The 20,172-nt window shown below is 41.5% G+C and overlaps 1 protein-coding gene across 1 annotated transcript in view; it reads left to right on the top strand.

The window, feature by feature from the left end:
- The first annotated feature begins 223 nt into the window (after window positions 1-223).
- Window positions 224-20,172, top strand: part of RB1 (RB transcriptional corepressor 1) — an 85,516-nt gene continuing 65,567 nt past the window's right edge. The window contains exons 1-7 of the mRNA XM_051634816.1: window positions 224-588; window positions 792-909; window positions 11,792-11,904; window positions 13,853-13,987; window positions 15,641-15,679; window positions 16,756-16,823; window positions 18,373-18,483. Coding sequence (XP_051490776.1) covers window positions 497-588; window positions 792-909; window positions 11,792-11,904; window positions 13,853-13,987; window positions 15,641-15,679; window positions 16,756-16,823; window positions 18,373-18,483 — 676 coding nt within the window. The 5' untranslated portion in view covers window positions 224-496. The remainder of the gene's footprint in view (window positions 589-791; window positions 910-11,791; window positions 11,905-13,852; window positions 13,988-15,640; window positions 15,680-16,755; window positions 16,824-18,372; window positions 18,484-20,172) is intronic.

Genomic DNA, 20,172 nt, shown 5'->3' with positions numbered 1-20,172 from the left:
GGGCGCTGCGGGCGGTGCGGGCGCTGCGGGCGGCGGGCCCGGGGCGGCGGCGGGAGGAGCGCGGGAGGCGCCCGGGCCGCCCGCAGGGAGCCCCGCCCCCGCGCCGGTTGCCGGGAGGCACGCAGCGGAGGCGGCTCCTCATTGGCTGGCGCGGAGCAAGCAGCGCGCTCATTGGCTGAGCGGCTGGCGCGGGCAGCTTCTCCTTCCGGGTTCCGAGCGGCGCCGAACCGGCCTGTGCTCCGGGGCGCGGGGCCCCCCCGCTCCGGGCTGCCGGGGAAGCGGCGCCCGGCCCGGAAGTGACGGCAGAGCGGCTGGCGGTGACGCAGGTTTCCCGCGGTTCGGGCGCCCGGGAGCCGAGCGGTGCCCGCTCGCCCGTCCTCACCGCCCGCCCCGCCGTTACCGCCCGCCCCGCCGTTACCGCCCGCCCCGCCGTTACCGCCGCCCGCGCTGGCGCTGCCCCGGCGGGGCCCCCCGGCAGCCCGCGCGCAGGGCCGCCATGCCGCCCAAGCCCCCCCGCAGGGCGGGCGCCGCCAGGAGCCAGCGCGCCAGCCCCGACGGCGGCTCCGCGCCCCCGCCCGCCGCCCCCCGGTGAGTGCTGCCTGGGCCGGCGGGAGGGGCCGGGGCTGCCCCGGGGCTGGAGCTGGCGGGCCCGGGCTGCGCTGCCCCGGCCCGGGCTCCTCGGCGGGGCGGGGCGGGGCGGTGTCACCCGGGGCGGCGGCTGCTCCCGCGGGGCTCTGCGGGCCGGTGCGCTGCCTGCAGCCCCCGGTAGCGATGGCTTTTCCTTCTGCCAGGGCTGAAATTGGCGGCGCGGACTTTGTTGCCCTCTGCGATGCTCTCAAAGTGTCGGAGCGCGTGCGGGAGAGAGCGTGGAAGACCTACGAGAGCCTGTCGGCTGCGGATGGAGCTCCAGTGAGTAGTGCCGCCCGTGGCTCGCCTCTGCCGCGGTGTCTGCCCGGTGCCCGCCCGGGTGAAGCGGGGCGGGGGGGGACGGGACAAGTGTCTCGCAGCCAAGGCTTGTGTGGTCTGAGTTTGGTTTTTCCAAGCACAGTCAGGCTGAAGTTGGATGCTTCCGTCTGCCTGTTGGTACGAACTGGTTTCTATCCATCTGCCTCTTGTTGATGTTCTCCAGTAAAGGCACGGACTCAATATATATTTTTTTTCTTAGACTACAAATAAATGACGTTAGAAAACAACACCACGTGATCAGCTAATTCTTCAAACCTCAAGTTGTTTCAAATATGCCTGACTCAGCTTTATACAGGTCATCTCGCCGTGTTTCTTCCCTCTGCATCCTTCTTTATGAGGTTGCAGAAAGGGTCTGGGGAAGACTATTGCAGAGAAAGGGACATTTGCATCTTAAACTTTTTTTTTCCCCACTGCGTAATGTACTCTATGTACTTATCATTGAGGTATTTCTGTTCAAAGTTTAAGTCATTGGGCATGTGGGAACAGATTAAAATTCTATACTCTTTCCTGCTTTTTTTTTTTCTTCCTTCCCAGCGTATTGCTGCTGTTGCAACAAGCTGACTCAGAGAATAGCTACAATACAATTAAGTAATTACCAAAGCTTTGTTATACAGACCTGAATAAAAAAAAAATACCTAGCTGGGGTGTTTTATTCACACCGTGTGGGTCAGCATCTGTGCATTTGTTTCGACTTCTGCAGCTGGAGCTGACCTACCACAGCTCTGCTGTCATTAGTAGTTCCTCGTTGTCTGTGGTTTTTAAACCACAGTACGGACGTACCAGCTCTTGATGCACTTGAGTTTCACAACAAAGCACAGTAGCAGTCAGAGACTGTGTACAGCTCTTTCAGTAACAGATGCTATTTCTGTCTGTGGATGTTCTCAGGGAGCATCTACTTAAAAGCATAGCTGAGGTCCTCTACATGAACTGAGACAGAAGTAGACAGTTCTAGTGAATGGCAAAAAAACCCACCAAACAACAAGAAGGCAGCTTTCAGTATAATTCTGCAAATTTCACTTACAAGTGAAGTTTTATTTTCACTGATCATTACCTGGCAGTGGCCAGGAAGGCATTTGCAGCCCTTCCTTTTAGCATCTGAAGACTATCATCCTTGTCTTTTCAGAACAGGGCAATGACTAGATCTTCATTATGACCTATAGCTAATATTTATTGTCTTGCAATTAAAGTGCAATTGTGGCCTATCCTAAGAGACTTTCAGTGTATAGAAAAAAGTCTACATTACACGTGGTTCAAGGCCCTTTTTTTCAGATTTTCTGGTGGGTCAGCAAGGTGTTGAAATGAGGAAGCTGGCAAGTGTGAGCCTCCTCAGGAACCTGTCAGTCCTTGGAGCTGCTGCTTCTAGCTGAGAACAGCTCGGGCTTCGTTTGAGTGTGAAGTCAAATTAATAGCCTGGCTAATTGCTGTTTCTCTTTCCAAGTCAAGCTGTTATCAGGGGGAGCAGGGCTTCTCCAGGGTAGCTCTCTGTTTTGGGTTGCAGGGACTGAGGTGGAGGTTGTGTTTAAATGTCCACTCCTTTTTCCCCTGTGGAAAAGGTAATGTGTTGGAGGGGCTGTCCCAGGGTTTGTCCTGCAAGCACCAGGGGTATATATTTTAATCAATGTGGTTCAGTGCTAACCTGTTCAATTTTGAACTGGAACAGAAAAAGCTGCTTATGTAGCTGCTTGCTGTTCTCATTCAAAAAGGGAAATAGCAGGACACCACTTGAGACAAATACCTGCCAGAACACTTTTGTTTAAGCCTGTAGTTGAGTTGATGTGAGGAAGCTTAAATCATCAGACCACTGCTGGAAACAGAACATATAATGATCCTACTCTCAAGCCATTTACAGAGCATAGAGACCTGAAACCTTACTTTCCCTGGCACACTAGCCTTGTTCTTTGTGGTTGATCTCAGAATTGTGCCTCTGAGGATGTGGAGGGGACTTGTAATGATAACTCAGAAGCAGCGTGGCCCAGATATAAGGTACTGTGGTAACTGGCAGAAATTCAGGGTGCAAATGTGGGCTTGGACCTAGTCTGAACATCACTATATCTTGCTCAATGAATATTTAGTGACTTAAAGTTAAAACATCTGTTAGTCCTCTCCTTTTTGGGTCACATGTAATCATGTGCAGAGAGACTCTACAAACAAGATATGTACAGCTTAAAAGTATAAAGCAATTAATTTTTGGCACAGGCACACAAAAGACTGGGATGATGTAGTGACCTGTTGGCCTAGGTGTGCCTGCACTGGAGTGAGACACCTAAAGAGGCTTTGCTGGTCAGGCAGGCATCTGTCAGGAGGAGAAAGGTTGACATCTGCTGCTGCGTGGAGAGAATCCTCTGTGCCATCACCTGCTGAAGCCACTGTCAGCACCACCAAAACTGGCAGATTTGCTGCATTTTTCCTTCAGGATGTCACACCTTTCCACAGTGGCATTTTTTTACTATTGAATCTTTTAGCTACTAATGATCCTGCTTCTCTCTGAAATGTCACCTTTCTTACCTTGCACAGCTCTACACTGTAGCTTTTCTTACAGTGCTCTCAACTGTTTTTGCAGCAATTTGAGTCAAGGATATACAGCTGCACCCTATCACAGCTGGGCCTTGAGTCCTTCAGACAGCTGAACCCCAGGGAGAGGTGTGGAGGAGGAGAAGGGTGACAGGAGAGAGATGGTTACACCATCTTTCTGGAAAATGAGGCTGACTAGATCTGCAGAGGTTGTTAAAAACACTACAACTGTCTCTTACATGTGGTGGCTTCCTTTGTTATTGGAGAACATGAAAGCTTTGCACTGTGACAGCCAGAAAGTTTAATTACACCCTTCTACAATTAAACAGTAACATGAAATCTCTTAAACAAAACCCCAAATGCTGGTTCCAGAAATGTCATACTTAAATAGCACTGTTGGTGGATCTGATGCGTGACCAGAAAGATGTTCTATTTTTAAATTCTTTTTATATCCACTGAACTCCCACACAAGTTTATTGTATACGTGGAAGTGTATATATAAACAAGAGCTTTTGTATGCATGCCGTACAAAGACTTTCTGTTCTTTCTGTCATTTATCTTGTTTGCCAAACCAAGCTACCTAGGTAAACAAAATGTTTGTGTTATAGTTGTAAGTTTTACTGTCTTAATTTCAAAACTCTTACACATTGACTGTTGTTGGCTTAAAACTTGGCTCTGGTGCTGACTTCTCTTGTACTCTGGCTTTCCATAACTGTCTTAAAATCTATATTATGAATCAATAGTGCCTGTAGACTCTGGACGGAGTAAATGGATCTAGTGGAATTACTAATATACTCTGGTGAGCAGCATGTGGTTTTAATGTAAGAAAGACTAGGGGAGGATCCCATACTAATACTGCCAGGGAAAAGTTAAGGGCATTTTTTATATTCTGCTGCTGTTTGTTTTGGTAAAGAACAGTAAAATCATAATTTGAAGTAGAATATTGGGTGATGTAAGCAGGAAAAAGAAACTTCAGTGTATTGTTGTCCCCTCCAATCTCACTACCTGCAAGAAAAGTGTAATGGGAAGTTTTCATACCAGAAGAACTATTTTCATCAGTTCAATGCTTTCCATTGACTTCCATTACTTTTAGCTAGTATTATATTTGAATTTGATTTAATCTGTTGAGAACTAAGAGTAATCTTCCATTCCTGACAATGTTCAATAGAAAATTTAAAACCATTATTGCTAAAAAATGGAGGATCTAACTTGTCTTTACACAGAACTTCTTACGTGCAGACAGTGGGTACAGTATTCACTTACTGAGTTTTCTTCTAGGAAATTTTTCCTACAAGTTTTAATTCTGGTAGTCTTCTGTTGTCAGTGCTTTTTGGTTCTTCTTCCCTCTTCTTCCCCTGTAATCATAAACATTGGAATGCTGTCATGGATGGTTACGTACTGTTTAGGAAAGATAGGTCATCAAAGCTGGGTGGTGAAGTGGATCTTTATCTGAAAGAGCACCTGGAATGTATTGAGCTCTGCCTAGGAGAGGAGGAAGAACATGTGGAAGGCTTATGGGTGAGAATTAAGGGACAGGCTAACATAAGTGATACTGTGTGGGTGTTTACTACAGGCCACCTGATCAGGATGAGGAGGTTGATGAGGCTTTTACAGGCAGCTGAAAGTAGCCTCACGACCACAGGCCTTGGTTCTCATGGGGGACTTCAACCACCCTGATATTTGCTGGAAAGGCAACACAGCCAGGCATGCATGATCTAGGAGGTTCCTGCAGAGCATCAGTGACAACTGTCTGATGCAGGTGGTTGAGAAACATACCAGAGAAGGTGTGCTGCTGGGCCTGGTAATAACAAACAAAGAAGGTTTTACTGAGGATGTGAAGGTTGGGGGCAACCTTGACAAAATAATGGAGCTTACTCTTTTGTGTGGAAGAAGTAGAGAAATAAGTAAGATTACATCAGTGGACTTCAGGAATGCAAAGTTTAACCTCTTCAAAGATCTACTCAGTGGAATACCATGGGTCAGGGCCCTGAAAGGTATGGTTATCCATGAGAGCTGGGAAGCTTTCAGACACTTCTTGCTCCAAGCTCAAGACCAGTACATCTCTATGAGGAAGAAATCAAGCAGAGGAGGTAGGAGACCTGCATGGATGAATAAGGGTCTTCTGGAAAAAGTTAAAGAGAAGAAGGAAACTTACAGAATGTGGAAAACAGCACTGGCCACTTGGGAGAAATATACAAACGTAGTAAGAGACTGCAGGGATGCAATGAGGAAAGCAAGGCCCACCTGGAATTAAATCTGGCAAAGGGTATCAGGCACAACAAGAAGGGTTTCTTCCAGTACCTCAATAAAAGAAGGAAGACCAGGGAAAATGTAGGCCTGCTGATGAATGTGGCAGGTGCCATAATGGTGGAAGACACTGAGAAGGCAGAGTTACTTCATGCCTTCTTTGCTTTAGTCTTGCTAAAGCTGTCCCTCATAAATCCCAAACCCTGGAGGTAAGAGATAAGGTCTGGAGAGAGGAAGACTTTCCCTCAGTAGGAGAGGACTGGGTTAGAGCCAAACTGGACATCCATAAATCCGTGGTCCCTGGTGGGATGCATCCACAAGTGCTGAGAGATCTGGCAGATATTGTTGCTAAGCCACTCTCCATCATCTTTGAGAGGTCTTGAAGAGCCAGAGAGGTGCCTGAGGACTGGAGGAAGGCCAGTGTCACTTCAGTCTTCAGAAAGGGCAAGAAGGAGGGCGCAGGGAACTACAGGGCAGTTAATCTCACCTCCATCCCTGGTAAGATGTTGGAAAAAATCGTTCTGGATGTCATCTCAAAACTTGTGAAAGCAAAAGATTGTCATTGGGAGATGTCAGCATGGATTCACCAAAGGGAAATCATGCTTGACTAATCTAATTGCCTTGTATGACATTGTAACTGGCTGCCTAGATGAGGGGAGGGCAGTGTATGTTACCTACCTTGACTTCAGCAAGGCTTTTGACACTGCCTCCCATAACATCCTCATTAGGAAACTCAGGAAGAGTGAGCTTGATGAGTGGACAGGGAGGTGGATTGAGAGCTGGCTGTGTGACAGAGCTCAGAGGGTGGTGATCAATGGATCAGGGTCGAGTTGCAGGCCTGTAACCAGTGCTGTCCCCCAGGGGTCAGTACTTGGTCCGGTCTTGTTCAACATGTTCATCAATGTCCTGGATGAGGGGACAGAGTGTATCCTCAGCAAGTTCTCTGATGATACCAAACTGGGAGGGGTGGCTGAAACTCCAGAGGGCTGTGCTGCCATCCAGTGTGACCTGGACAGGCTGGAGAGCTGGGCAGAGAAAACCTGAGGAGGTTCAACAGGGGCAAGTGGGTAGGAACCTCACTCCACCTGGGGAGGAAGAACCCCATGCACCAGTATAGGTTAGGGATGGGTCTGCTGGAAAGCAGTTCTGAGGAGAAGGATCTGGGAGTCCTGGTAGATAGTAAATTATCCATGAGCCCGGAATGTGCCCTTATTGCCAAGAGGGCCAATGGAATCCTGGGGGTGCATAAGGAAGACTGTGGCCAGTAGGTCTAGAGAGGTCATTCTCCCCCTCTACTCTGCCCTGGTGAGGCCACATCTGGAATACTGCGTCCAGTTCTGGGCTCCCCTGTTCAAGAGAGACAGGGAGCTACTGGAGAGGGTCCAGTGGAGGGCAACAAAGATGACAGGGAGACTAGAGCATCTCTGTTATGAGGAAAGGCTGAGAGAGCTGGGACTCTTTAGCCTGCAGAAGAGAAGGCTGAGGGGAGACCTTATTAATATCTTTAAGTATCTAAAGGGTGGGTGCAAGGAGAATGGAGCCAGACTGTTGTCAGTAGTTCCCAGTGACAGGATGAGGGACGACAGGCACAAGCTGGAACACAGGAAGTTCCATTTAAATATGAGGAAAAACTTCTTTATGATGAGGGTGACAGAGCACTGGAACAGACTGCCCAGGGAGGTTGTGGAGTCCCCTTCTCTGTAGATACTCAAAACCCACCTGGATGCAGTCCTGAGTAGTGTGCTCTAGGGGATCCCCTTTAGCAGGGGAGTTGGACTAGATGATCTCTGGGGGTCTCTTCTAACTCTGACAGTTCTGTGATTCTGTGAATGTTTCTTGTAGCATCTAGTTTGTTCTCTATATTGATTAGGACATGGTAGCTGAGAAATTAGTAAGCCAGCAAGTTTCACATCTTCCCCTTAAAAAATTAGGTTTTTGGTATCCACAGTGTGACATATCCCATGTGATTCAAATACCCATTGTGTTTGCATATTTCTCATGTACATTTCTCTTGGCCTTCTTTTACACAACATAATTTGAAGTTTCTATTCCTGGATCACTTTTGTAGGCTGTCACCAAAACTGTTATCAGTGTTGGCAGAATAATAAACATCTGTAACTGCAAACTAGAACTGAGACTTCTGTAACCATCTCCTCCTTGTGACTGGTTTAGCACTGGAGAACCACTCGAGGTAGAGAACAGAAGTTATTTTGTTAGTACCTTTAACACCTCACAACAACGTCTGAAAAGAAGAGGCAAGATGACTCCTCCAGGTTGTTTTCAGTAGATTTAGGCAAACTGATCACCTACTGAAAACAGATTAAATAGTAGTAAGTCTGGAATGGGAAATAAATATTTTGAAAGAGTTTCTGAGCGTTTTAGATCTTTTCCTACAGAAAATGATATTAATTCATCAGAACTAACCTACATTGCCCAAAGTTAGAGCATTGGTTCTTCAGAATCCTAAGTAAAAAAATAAAAAATAAAAAAATCTGTGAAGGTTACTAGGTGCTAAATAATATTTGCATTAGTGATTGGTAGGCTTTGATTCATGATCGATTCAAATAAAGTCACTGGAATCCATCTTACTGAGTCTGACTGACCACCAAGGACAAAGGTTAAGCTGTTGTCCTGCCCGTTTTCTGTAGTGGTGCTTTATCAACAAAGGTCTTGAGTCAGACTGTGTGGTCAAGAAGAAAACTCTCAGAAATTAATTTCTGGCTGGAAATTTGTCTTGCATTCATTCCCATGCCCTCAGGTCCATCTGGGATGAATTGTCTGGCTTTGGCTGTAAACAAACTGTTAATTTGTGCCGTAGGATTGGCTCCCCTGGAGTTATGACCCTGGCAAAATAGTTGAACAGAGATGCTGCTGCATTTTTGTTCTGCAGTCTGCTTTAACTCATTGTATAGGAACGAACTTGAATAATGTCTGTGAGCTTTGGGAGGGAAGGGGCATGAAGAGGAGAATGCTCAGGAGTCTGACTTGCCAGGAAGACCTCTCCTTATCTCTTCTCCCTTTCTCCTACCACATGTTTATATTTTATGTATTAAAATCACTTAAGTCTTCCTGCATGGATATGGGCAGTTTACATATGTCTTCTGATATTGTAACCAGCAGTAGGTGGTGGGATAGTCCCAGAGTAGTGTTCTTTCCTATTCCTCCCTCTCTCCATCCCTCAGCTGATGTTGAGGCATGCATGCTCAGGTGCTGCTCACCTTTTCTTTGCTATTAGAGAAAAATAATCTATTTGTTTATCCTGGATTCTCTGTAATTTTTTTGTTAGACCATCTTCTGTCTGAGAAGGTGCCCAAAGTGTCCTGTTACACCAGGTATGCATAAAGGTGTTGTCCTGATATTAGAATTTGACTCAGCATAATGGTTTGAAGCTAGTGGGCTGACAGGCAGCATCTGAGGCTGCGACTTGTTTAGTGGTGGAAATAAAGGATTTGCTACCCCAAACCATACTGGATAAGGAGTATAAAGACTGTTCTTGCAAAACCCGATCTCACTCTTACCACATAAAGCATTACTAAAGCCTTGAAGCATTTATTCTCCCAGGATAGAGCTAAGCTGCTTAGTAGAGCTAGGCTTGTTTGGATAGGCAACAAACCAGGAACAATTTCACCTCTTCTAGCACTGTCTGCCTGCCCTATTAGATGTTGAGATTTACAGAACAACATCATGATCTGAGTGTGCAGGAGCATGAAGTGATGTGAACTTATATATTAAACAAGGTCAGGCAGCTCCAGTGGTAGTGGTGTCATAGAATCATAGAATGGTTTGGGTTGGAAGGGATCTTAAACATCTTCTTAAAATTCTTCCTAATGTCTAACCTAAATCTGCCCTCTTCCAGTTTAAAGTCACCACATGCCCTTATAAAAAGTCCCTCCCCAGCTTTCCTGTAGGCCCCCTTTAGGTACCAGAAGGCTGCTATAAGGTCTCTCTGGAGCCTTTTCTTCTTCAGGCTGAACAACCCCAACTCCCTCAGCCATTATTCATAGGAGAATACAGGTTCTCGATAAGTGAGTAGTAATTTTTCTTCTTTTTTATAGGTCATTAGCTAGCCTTGACTTTAAACATTTTTTACAATGCATCACAGACGTATTAATGCAGGAAAATAAGACATCCCCATCCTATGGGATGTATTTTGTTCTTATGTGCCTGGTAGCTTGTTGTACCTGTTAGCAAAAGATTGTTGCGACTGGCTGAGATGTTGGGAGTGCATCCCTTAGCAAAGCTTTTCTTCTGTGCAAAACCACCTCATGAGCATTTTTTGCTTCACCTTTAGTTCCTGGTGGTATACGATGGTACATAAAATATTGAAAAAGTGAGTTTCCAGTAAAAAAGAGACTATGAGTATTAGCTATTACTGTCCATTCCTTTATTTATCATCAAATGTATCTCAGTCTTTTTATAAGTTCTTTCAAATAATTTTCTGTTGTACAAGGTGTCATGATTCATAGAAACATTAAAATAGGAGTGCAGGAAGGAAGTAGTAACTTAAATAATGGGCGCTTACCATGTTACTGAAGGTGGCTGGTTACTTTAGTGCTCGAGACTGTACTATAACTCTTATCAATTACACAAGCCATGAAACTTTTCATTCTTTGGAGAAGGCCCCAGCCAGTCTTCATGAATGTATAAACATTGGTCCCAAGAAAGAAGTAGAGCAATTGCAAAGAAAAGATTTATGTAATTGCTGGCAGTGTTAGTGAAATTGTATCATTTGTGGGCACAGCAGTCTATTTGTCATGATTATGCTGCTGAGTAAAGGAGGACACGAGCAGGTGCCGAGGATGCAGAGCCTTTTGGGGTAGTTTTGGAAGACCATGTAAGATGGAGTGAGCCAGGTCTGGAACAGTCTTACTCCTCTTGCCTGCTGGGTTGTGTTTTCTAGAGTGGACTGGCCTCCGTGGCTTGCATTGGTGGTGTCTGTGAGGCAGCTAGATGGAGTGATCGTGGAAAGGATAAAAAAGCAGGCCAGGGAGTGGGCTAAAACTAAGCAATGTAGGAGAGCAGAAGTTCAATATTTCCGCTTGCTCGCTCCCAGGGGTCTGTTTCACCTCTGTCCTCTAACAGATGTCACATCCAACCTAGAGCTGCTGAGAGATGTGCTTAAATGCTGCTCCTTTGTGGAAGCAACTGTAGGCCTGGGTGATGTTGGGGATTTATTTACAAGGATCCTAAATGCCTGAAGAGTTTTTTATGAGTTGGCTGTTTTAGGAGTCTTGCAGTGCTGCACCCACACTAAGTTCTGTCTTCAAAATAGCTTTGTTTTCCAAAACCTGTGGTATTCCCACTAAGGTTTTTTTCTTCCATGCTTCCACAAAGCATTGCTCTGTAGAGGTTTTCTGTTGAGATGCTGTTTTGGTGGAAGGGTACTGGAATCACAACAGATGCCGGGCTGGCTCCCAGTGAGTAGATTGTGAGCTACCAAGAGTGAGCTCCCTGTGGATGGCATCCCGCAATGACAGACATGGCTTTTCTTTGGTGAAGAATGGTTGGTTACAACTTGTACCTTGCTTCTGAACAGCAGGAGACAGACCTTAAGTGTACATGTATGGTAGGAAAGTGTCTGAAGGTGCTTGTTACTATTATGCTTTACTAAGCAAAGCTGTGATGAGTAGTTGAAACCTAGGTGGAAAATAAAGTTCATTAGTATTGTCTGTCCTTGTAATGCTTTTGTATTTCTTTAATATAGCTTCTCACCTCATTCTTGTTACGGTCAGATATAGTAACTTAAAAATAATAATCATAGTGTCTGCTTTGCATAAATGTTCTGTGGTACGAAAGGTTCTATTTTGAAGCTTTGCTGAATTGTATGGGTAAAATTCATCTTGTACTCTAGGAATAAGGGTTGAAATGTGTGGACTTTAATCTGTAATGTTAAACTTGTAATAGTTTTCAGTTATCAAATAATTTGCTATCAAAGTCAAATGTTTGCTTGAGGGTGGGTTTTTTTTTTTACCATTTCTAATCTAGTTTGGACAAATTAATGCTTTCTATGTATTACCCACTTTTATTGCATAATAAAAATAAAAACTGTCTTCTCTTTTTCTAAAAGGCTTATGACAAAAAGAAAAAGGAAACATGGGGAGTCTGTATCTTTATTGTAGCTATTGATCTGGATGACATGACATTCACTTTCACAGAGCTTCTGAAAAGTATAAACATAAGGTAAGTGAATTTAAGTGTTTGAATTTAGATATCAACATGAAATAGTCAAACACTTTTATAAAGAGAAGGTTTTTAAAAGTATTGTGAAACTGTGCATATCAGGGTGGTTAATTTTAAAGTGAAAGTTACTTATGGCAATTCTGAGTATTTCAGTAAACTAGGAGTCTTGCTGTCACATTTTAGTTGAAGGAGCAATTATACTTGTGGGATTCAACTGTGATTGGCTTCGGTTGTATCACAAACGTGATTCTTACTCATGCTTAACCTTAAGTATTAAATCAGTTTAAATCGGTATAAATTACATTTTTAATGTTTTCCTTTTTCTGGATCAAGATTTTCTATAAAACGTTTTTTCCAACATTAGGCTTAGGTTAAATCAAGAAGTGGTAAAAAATGTTACTCTTCAAATAGTTTCCCAGCATGCTGCTCTTTTTCAAGTATTTTGAATCCAGTCTAAATTTTGTACTTTTGTACATGCTTTTTACTAGGGGATTGTTACTGTTGTACATAAACCAAGTTCATAATATAGAAGTTAAGATTATAGGACAGTACCAGCTTTTAAGGTAAATGTAAGTGGCAACAGCAGTAGACTTACCTTGTGTTAGATTCATTCAAGGAAAGAATTCCAGTGCTGTCTGCCTAATAACTGTGCCATGTACCAGCAGGCGGTGCTGGAGCAGAGCCTTTGGATACTCTAGGGCAGGAGGTGAGGGCAGAATGCTAGGCAAGTTGTGGTGGTAGCCCCAGACTTGGGACCAAATATCCTTTTCCTGGAGATCATTTGTTATGGCAAGGCTTCTCCATGCCTTTTTTACCTTACATTATGTCCCAGAACAGCAGTGGGCTCCTGTGTTTCAACACAATCTTTTCAGTCTTGACTGACGTTGAGCCATGTGGATGAAATCTAATTGCATCTGTGCAGCCACCTTCAGCATGTTCCACCTGAGTACAGACCAGCTTGCACTGCAAACTGAAAGAGACTTTTTCCCTTAGGGTTTCTAAGAGTTAGCTATTACTCTGCTGATTTTGATTTTAGCAATGCTCAATTGCTTGTTAGCCTAGGGGTTTTTGTCATCTCTAAGGTCAAACTGGTAGAGATTTGTATCAGTCATCTTATGGTCTAGAGCCACATAGATATATTGGGAAGATTCTTCATTGCACATTAAAGAATTCCTGAATTAACTTCTGACTGGTTTTGTGTTCTATTTTTTAATCTGACAAAGATTTAAAAAAGTATCTCAGAATAGTATATTCTGAAAAAGGATCAAAATATATTTTATATTGCTGAAGTAGTTTAATATACTTGATATCTTCCTCCTTGTTAATTTTTAGCAATCTGCTAATTTTCCTTATGAACATAACAACAAGAGGCTTTCCTGCTGGCCATAATATTACATGAATAAGCAGGAAAAACTTTGGTCCATGTAATTCAATACATTCATCTTGGTTTTCATGCCTCGGTCCCTCTGTAGCATGGATGGAGCCAAGGTTCTTGTTTTTAGAATGGTAATAACATTTCTAAGTAGAAGTTTCAGGTAGAACAGAAGAGTCAAGATAAGATGTCTGTGGATATCTGTGTTTTTGCTGGCAGAGCAAGGAAGATGTTTCTGGTTAGGAAATTCTGCCTTCCAGAGATATTGTCTGTGCTAGCCAAGAAAAGTCTCTCTCTGTAGTAGAGCTCATATCGCAAGATGCCTCTGCTACTTAGTTGGACATTCCTACTTCTGGAAAATGTAAAGGTGAGGCTTGAGGTAAGCAAGTAGTGTAACCAAGGCAAGGTTCTCAAGTCACTGCTAGTTGCAGTGAGAGTATGCTGGAGTCTAGTGAAGTAAGGCAATGGGTTTTGGTATTGTTTGGTTTTTGTTTGTTTTTTTTTCCAATATCTATTTCAGAATTCTCATTCTCAGAATTGTGATGATCTGTCATCGTTCTCTTTTTTTTCCTTCAGTGTATGTGCATTTTTTCAGTTTCTGAAAGAGGTGGATGTTAACATGGATACTGTAAGCACTAAAGTTGATAGCACTGTATCAAGGCTGAAAAAGAAATATGATGTATTACTTGCACTATACCACAAGTTTGAAAGGTAGTGTATGTTTTTCATTTTGAAATTATTTATTTTATATGGCTGTCAACATCTAAGTATTTAGATTTTCATAATGGTACATTAGAAGAGCCCATTTGAACTAATATTTACAGAACAGTGAAGTGGAACTGTTTACATGCATTGAATAAACATATCTTACATTTTATTCCCCAGCTATTGCAATGCTTTGGTAAACAAACCCCTTGTTGGCTGTGCCAACAGTAGTGAGAGTACATGACAAATGGTTGCTAGTCCTTTCATTAAGCTTTTTACAGATATAAAAAGGATTGTTTTACTGTTTAATATTTCTTCTTACTTAGTAGACTTTCCATTTCTACCTGCCCACCCGTTCCCAAATCTTGATCCAAGAGTTTCTTTTATGGAGCTCTGGAAAGAAACAAACACAAAACACCAATAAGATAGTTTCTCTCTCCCAGATCTGGGATTGAAGGCTGTTTGTTCCAGTGTCTAAGGGCATTGCAGATCCTGCTCTATTAGCAGTTCTTACTTGTAAACAATATAAACCTTCCAGAGTGGTTTAGCTGACCATGCAATGAAAATCGAGGGGGATTCTCTTTGTACAGAACAAATTGAATGTGCTTATAGCAGAGTGCTGAGAGCTTTCTGTGTGTAACTTGAAAGTCACGAGATTCTCGGATGCTTTTTTGAGCTGCTGTTACTCAAGGGGGGTAATTTGCTGAACTCTATGCTTTAATGTGAAGCCAGAGGTGATAAGGGCTTTAAGTCCTTTTACAGGCTAATATGTGTTAGCACAGATGCATATTGGCAAGATCTGATATCCTCTGAGGTGATTTTAAATTGGTCTGTGAAATACTCTATCACACATACCTGTAGAAAACTGTTTCATGTTTTAAATATTGAAGCATCATTCCACGATGCTTGTATTATTTGATACCATTGCTTCAGAATGTTGTGCTATCTTTCACCTGTAGGAATTGGAATCACTGAAACATTTTGCCTCCCAAACCACAAAAGGCTCTCTAATATGCCTTAAATGACCCTTGAAAGTTTTTTTTTTAGTAACTCCATGTCTTTTTCGGGGATATAAGTGTCATTGCAGATTTACACAGGCAGGTTCTGTTTTTTGTCCCTCCTCTTAACTCTTCTTCACTTGCTTACTTTTTTGCAACAATTTTTTTCAAATGGGATTTGAAATGTTTTGTTTGTTTGTTTTTGAACAAACTGAATTTATTTCTTGATATGACATGTACCTGCAATAATTAGGAAGCAACATTACACCACAAGGCTTGCCGTGACACTGCAGAAATAGTAAAGGATTTAAAATGCCCTTTTATAGAGTGTTCTGCACAGCTGTAGCACATGTTTTGCTGTGTTTTACAAGCCCCAAATCTTCTTTTTCTGGAAGAAAACAATAGAACATTTTATTATACCAAATTAAAATTGTTTTGCTGCTTAAGCTTTCACATATGCATGTAAGCAACAGCACTATTTCAGGTCAGACAGGGCTGCAGTTGGTCTGTTGTTAATCTGTGCTTCAAGAGTCAGCATTTTTTAATAGTCAGAATGTTTTGTGTATTGACTTTTTTTTTACTATATTGAAGTCGAAGATAATGCATAGTTTGCTTTTGGAAAAGTGCTTAAATTTATTTATTTATTTACTTATTTTCCTAGGACTTGTGGCCTTATTTATCTGGAACAACCCAGTAGTGAGTAAGTTTGACTTTTCTAAATTGTGTTTGTCAGGATAGGATGTAAAATGTGTTGGCACTTATCTTTTAACCCATTCAGATTAACCTAAGTCATAGTATGTCATGTGTTTAATGTAGATTTAGTGGGACCTTGAATTTCAGTGAGATGAGAGCCACAGAAGTCATATATATATATTTGATCAGAGGGCTGGAGCACCTACCCTGTGAAGACAGGCTGAGGAAGTTGGGGTTGTTCAGCCTAGAGAAGAGGAGGCTCTCTGGTGACCTTCCAATACCTGAAGGAGGCCTACAAGAAATCTGGCGTAGGGCTTTTTACACGGTTGTGTAGTGAGAGGATGAGGGGCAATGGTTTGAAGCTTAAGGAGGGGAGATTCAGGTTGGACATTAGGAAAAAATTATTTCCTGTGAGGGTGGTGAGTTGCTGGCACAGGTTGCCCAGGGAGGTTGTGGATGCCCCTTCCCTGGAGGTGTTCAAGGCCAGGTTGGATGGGCCCTTGAGCAGCCTGATCTAGTGGGAGATGTCCCTGCCCATGCAGGAGGGTTGGAACTAGATGATCTTTAAGGTCCCTTTCAACCCAAATCATTCAGTGATTCTATGATTCTGTATTTAATCACTTCTTCCGTGAAGGATTGCCCAATGATGGGTGTCTCAGCATGGTGGAAATGAACATTTGGAGAGTGAACTTTCTAATCATAGCAACAAATGAGTGGATGAAAAAATGCCTTAGCAACTCCAAGTGAGCTTGCAGTCATGCTGTGACTAAAGAATAGGGTGTTAGTTGAAGGCACAAGAGAGAAGGCAGCTCGTATCAGTTAAGTGAATTATCTACACTAACTTTTCCAAAGATGAAACAGGGCTTTCCCAATCCCTGAATGGCTTTACAGAGACTTAATTTTTTCAAATGTGTACTCATAATTGCCTAGGGAATGGAATGAATTAACTGATAAACTTAACTATATGGGAGATGTTGCATGTTGTGCTAAATTGTTCCAAAGACTGAAGCACGTTTTCAGAAATTAAAGTTAAAATTATTATAGAGCTGTTAATGCAAAGTCTTTGGTCTTGTGTCTCTGCAGGATTTCTGCTGAACTCAGTTCTGTATTAGTCTTAAAAAATTACTGGATTACTTTTTTGCTGGCAAAAGGTGAGTTTTGATTAAAAGACAGTTATCTTAATGAATATTGTTGAAGTGAGTTTATGAGTTTGTTTTACATGTCCAGTGTGAGATTAGCATCCTTATTACAGGTATGCATAGTACAGGCCCAGAATGTTTTGACTGCATGACTTTTGTAGCTACTCAGTAACATTTCTTTTCATGCAATTTGGCTATTCTATTAACTGGTCTTACTTACTGTATATAAATATATATGTTTTAAAGTTTTCTAAGATGTATTTTTTTTTTAACTTTAAAGGTTGGTATTCTGTATTTGAGTCTATTCTGTGATGCTTTGTAGTCTGCCAATATTTTAATAAAGGGTGATAACCTGAAAAGACTAGCAGATTAAAAAAAATAGGCTTATATATATAATAAATATATTATGTATTATAGACAATATAAATAAATAAAATAAATTTAACAATAAGATATTATAAGATAGTCAGTCCCTGAAATTATGCCCTTTGAATGCTACAATTCTTTCTTGAAAAGGCAGATGTTCCAGTTAGAACTAAGTGATGAAAACAAGTGGAGTAGTCCATGGAATTCTGTCTCATTGTACTGCTCCCCTGAAAATGAGTGAGTCAGGTATCTTAATTGCTGCTTACTGCAGGTCTGTGTTACCAACAAAGTGTGCACATCTCTGCCATCAAAATCAGTTTTGGATCAGCTTTTTTGCTAGAACTCTCCAAGCATAAACGTAAAGCAAAACCCACAAAGTTTTTCTAGGCTCTGTTTTCACTGAGAATAAGGAAAGCTGAAATCTACTAGCAAATAGTTGAAGTCACAGGAGAGCCTGAGTGATGCTTTCTAGTTCTGATAAAAAAAAATACAAACACTGCTAGTGTAAATAGAGCACGAGTAGTGGTTTGTAGCTGTTCTGTATCGCTACCAGCTTTCCAGATTTTTGGAGTCTTGGAACGGCTCTGTAGATCATCTCTGGCATATGCATCATAATTTGGGAGCAGCTGCAATAATGTAGTTTTAAAAGTACTCTTAGAGCTTAATATTTATGTGATTCTTAAGTAATCTCATACAAGTTTGGCAGGTGAGCACACTGTGTGATAGCATGTTTGAATTTCTCTTCACTGTGAACTGGCAACTGCTGCTTTCTGATTACTTAGCAGCTTTCATAGAGCTTGTGTAAGACCACAAAAAAGAAAGTGAGGGAGAATTGCGCAGGAATGCGAAATACATGCAAGGAAATTAGTCTATAAATGATAGTAAATTAATATAGTTAGTCCACTATAGTAAAATGAAGAAGAAATCAGGAAGCAGCACAGAGGTAGGGATTTTGTGCACAGTAAATGTATTATGTATGCTGTCTCTACATCAATAAACCTTTGAAGAAACATGTGTTGTTGTTTTTTTTAAATCAATAGCCTTTAAGAAATGCTGACATTCTGAATGATGCGTTCTGAATTCTAACTGTAGAGTTTTATTAAAAGAACTTCCAAATATTTATTTTTTCAAAATTACTTCTAAAATTAAGTTAGACATCTCACAATGTTTTCTTTACCTTTTTAAATATTTGCAGGTAAAGTGTTGCAAGTGGAAGATGACCTGGTGATTTCTTTCCATTTGTTGCTGTGTGTCTTAGATTATTTTATCAAATTGTCACCTCCTGCTATGCTCAAGGAACCATACAGTAAGTATGTTAATTTTTTTTCCACTAAAATAGAAAGTAAGTTGGTTGAAATTTATTTTAGAGTCATGCTAACATTAATAATTAAGATAACAGAACTTTTAAAGCTTATTAGATTGGATTTTTTTATACTTCAGTTCAATTAAGATGATGGTGAACTTGAATTAAATTACTTGAATGTGGCAGTGTATTTAATATAATTAATGTTTTTTTCTGTTCCTGCCATACTTTTGCTATGTTCTCTGTCCATACAAGTAAAAAAATTCAAGTTCTGGGTAGATGATGACTGAATGAGTTAATAGGAAAAGATGGTGCTATGACTGTCATTTCATTGAAATCCAGCAGTATGATGACAACAGAAATGTACAAGATACTGGACTATACAGGCATTTAAAAGTAATATGTGGTGGATAGACAACCTAACTGCAGTGGTAGCTTAAAATAAAATGTCAGATGTAAAACAGATAGCTTTGCTTTTATGGCTTCCCCTTTGTTACTGGCAAATTTCTGTATTTTAATCAACTACAGAAACTTCTGTTCAGCAGTAACTTCTTTTTCAAACACATTCTGTTTTTGTGGAATATTTTCTTCTGCAAGTTGTGGAATTGATAATACTGAAGTAATTGGAACCACAGTGTGTAGAAAACAATTTTTAAATTCTAACTAGCTTTATCCTCTGCTGGATCTGGATACAACATTAGCATTTATAGCCTAAACCTACTTGCTTTATTTCTTTTTTTCACAACTAAACACCCATTTGGGTTACAGTGTGATAAAATACATGATGTATTCCCTGCTATGTTCTTTAAATTCCATGTTTTGGAAGATATTTGTCTGACCTAGTAATTACTTGTTGCAGGTAAGAACAAATAACATGTTTTTTACCAAAACTTTCTCGCTTTTATTCTAATGCCAGTGCAAATTAAGGGTGGGAAGGGATGGGCTTGTGGCAAACAAATCCCTCTCCTCATTCAATGCTATTTTGAATTTAAATTTGTCAGTTGTAGTAGGACAGACATATGCTACTACTTATTTCAGATGGTATACAGCCACAGTTGGCTTGAATGGACATCTTTTTCAAAGAGCACTGAATTGGAACAAGCTGCTTTTGAACTCTCTTCACATTTATATTTTCAGTGAAACTATGAGGACTAGGAGCTCCTTATTAGGAACAGTTTGGTTCTGTGCATTGTATCTTGAAAAGAAATGCTGCTACTTCAGATGAAATAGTGAATATGTGTATCACTGTCATAAGTGTGAAGCGCTGGATTTCTAACTTGGAGCTGTGTGACATGTGCAGGTGCTGTGTGAACCGTTACACAGCGCTTCGTTCTTCTAGCAAACAACACAACGTGTTGTTCAAATCCTCGTGACCAAGAGGCTTCATGTTCTGAGGAATAATGTCAGGCTTTATGATCTGACTAAGGCTGAGGAGATTAGAATGCAACCACCCTAGCAGTATAGTGTCAGTTTTTCTCAGAACATTTATCAAATACAGATGAATTTACAAATAAGAGCAGCCTGGTGATTAGAGTATCAGTTTTAAATCATCGATATGTAATGGTATTAGTCTGTGTTATTAATATAATTCAGATCCTTCAAGCTGACAGTATTGAAGCCTTCTACTTTGAAGTGTAATAAAATGAAACATATTTACCTTAATGAATTAAGGGGTTTTGATATATTTTTCCG

This window comes from Apus apus, chromosome 1 (assembly GCF_020740795.1).
Source record: "Apus apus isolate bApuApu2 chromosome 1, bApuApu2.pri.cur, whole genome shotgun sequence".
Lineage (NCBI taxonomy): Eukaryota > Metazoa > Chordata > Aves > Apodiformes > Apodidae > Apus > Apus apus.
The sequence above is the reverse complement of the archived record's forward strand: the minus strand, read 5'-3'. Positions and strand labels throughout refer to the sequence as shown.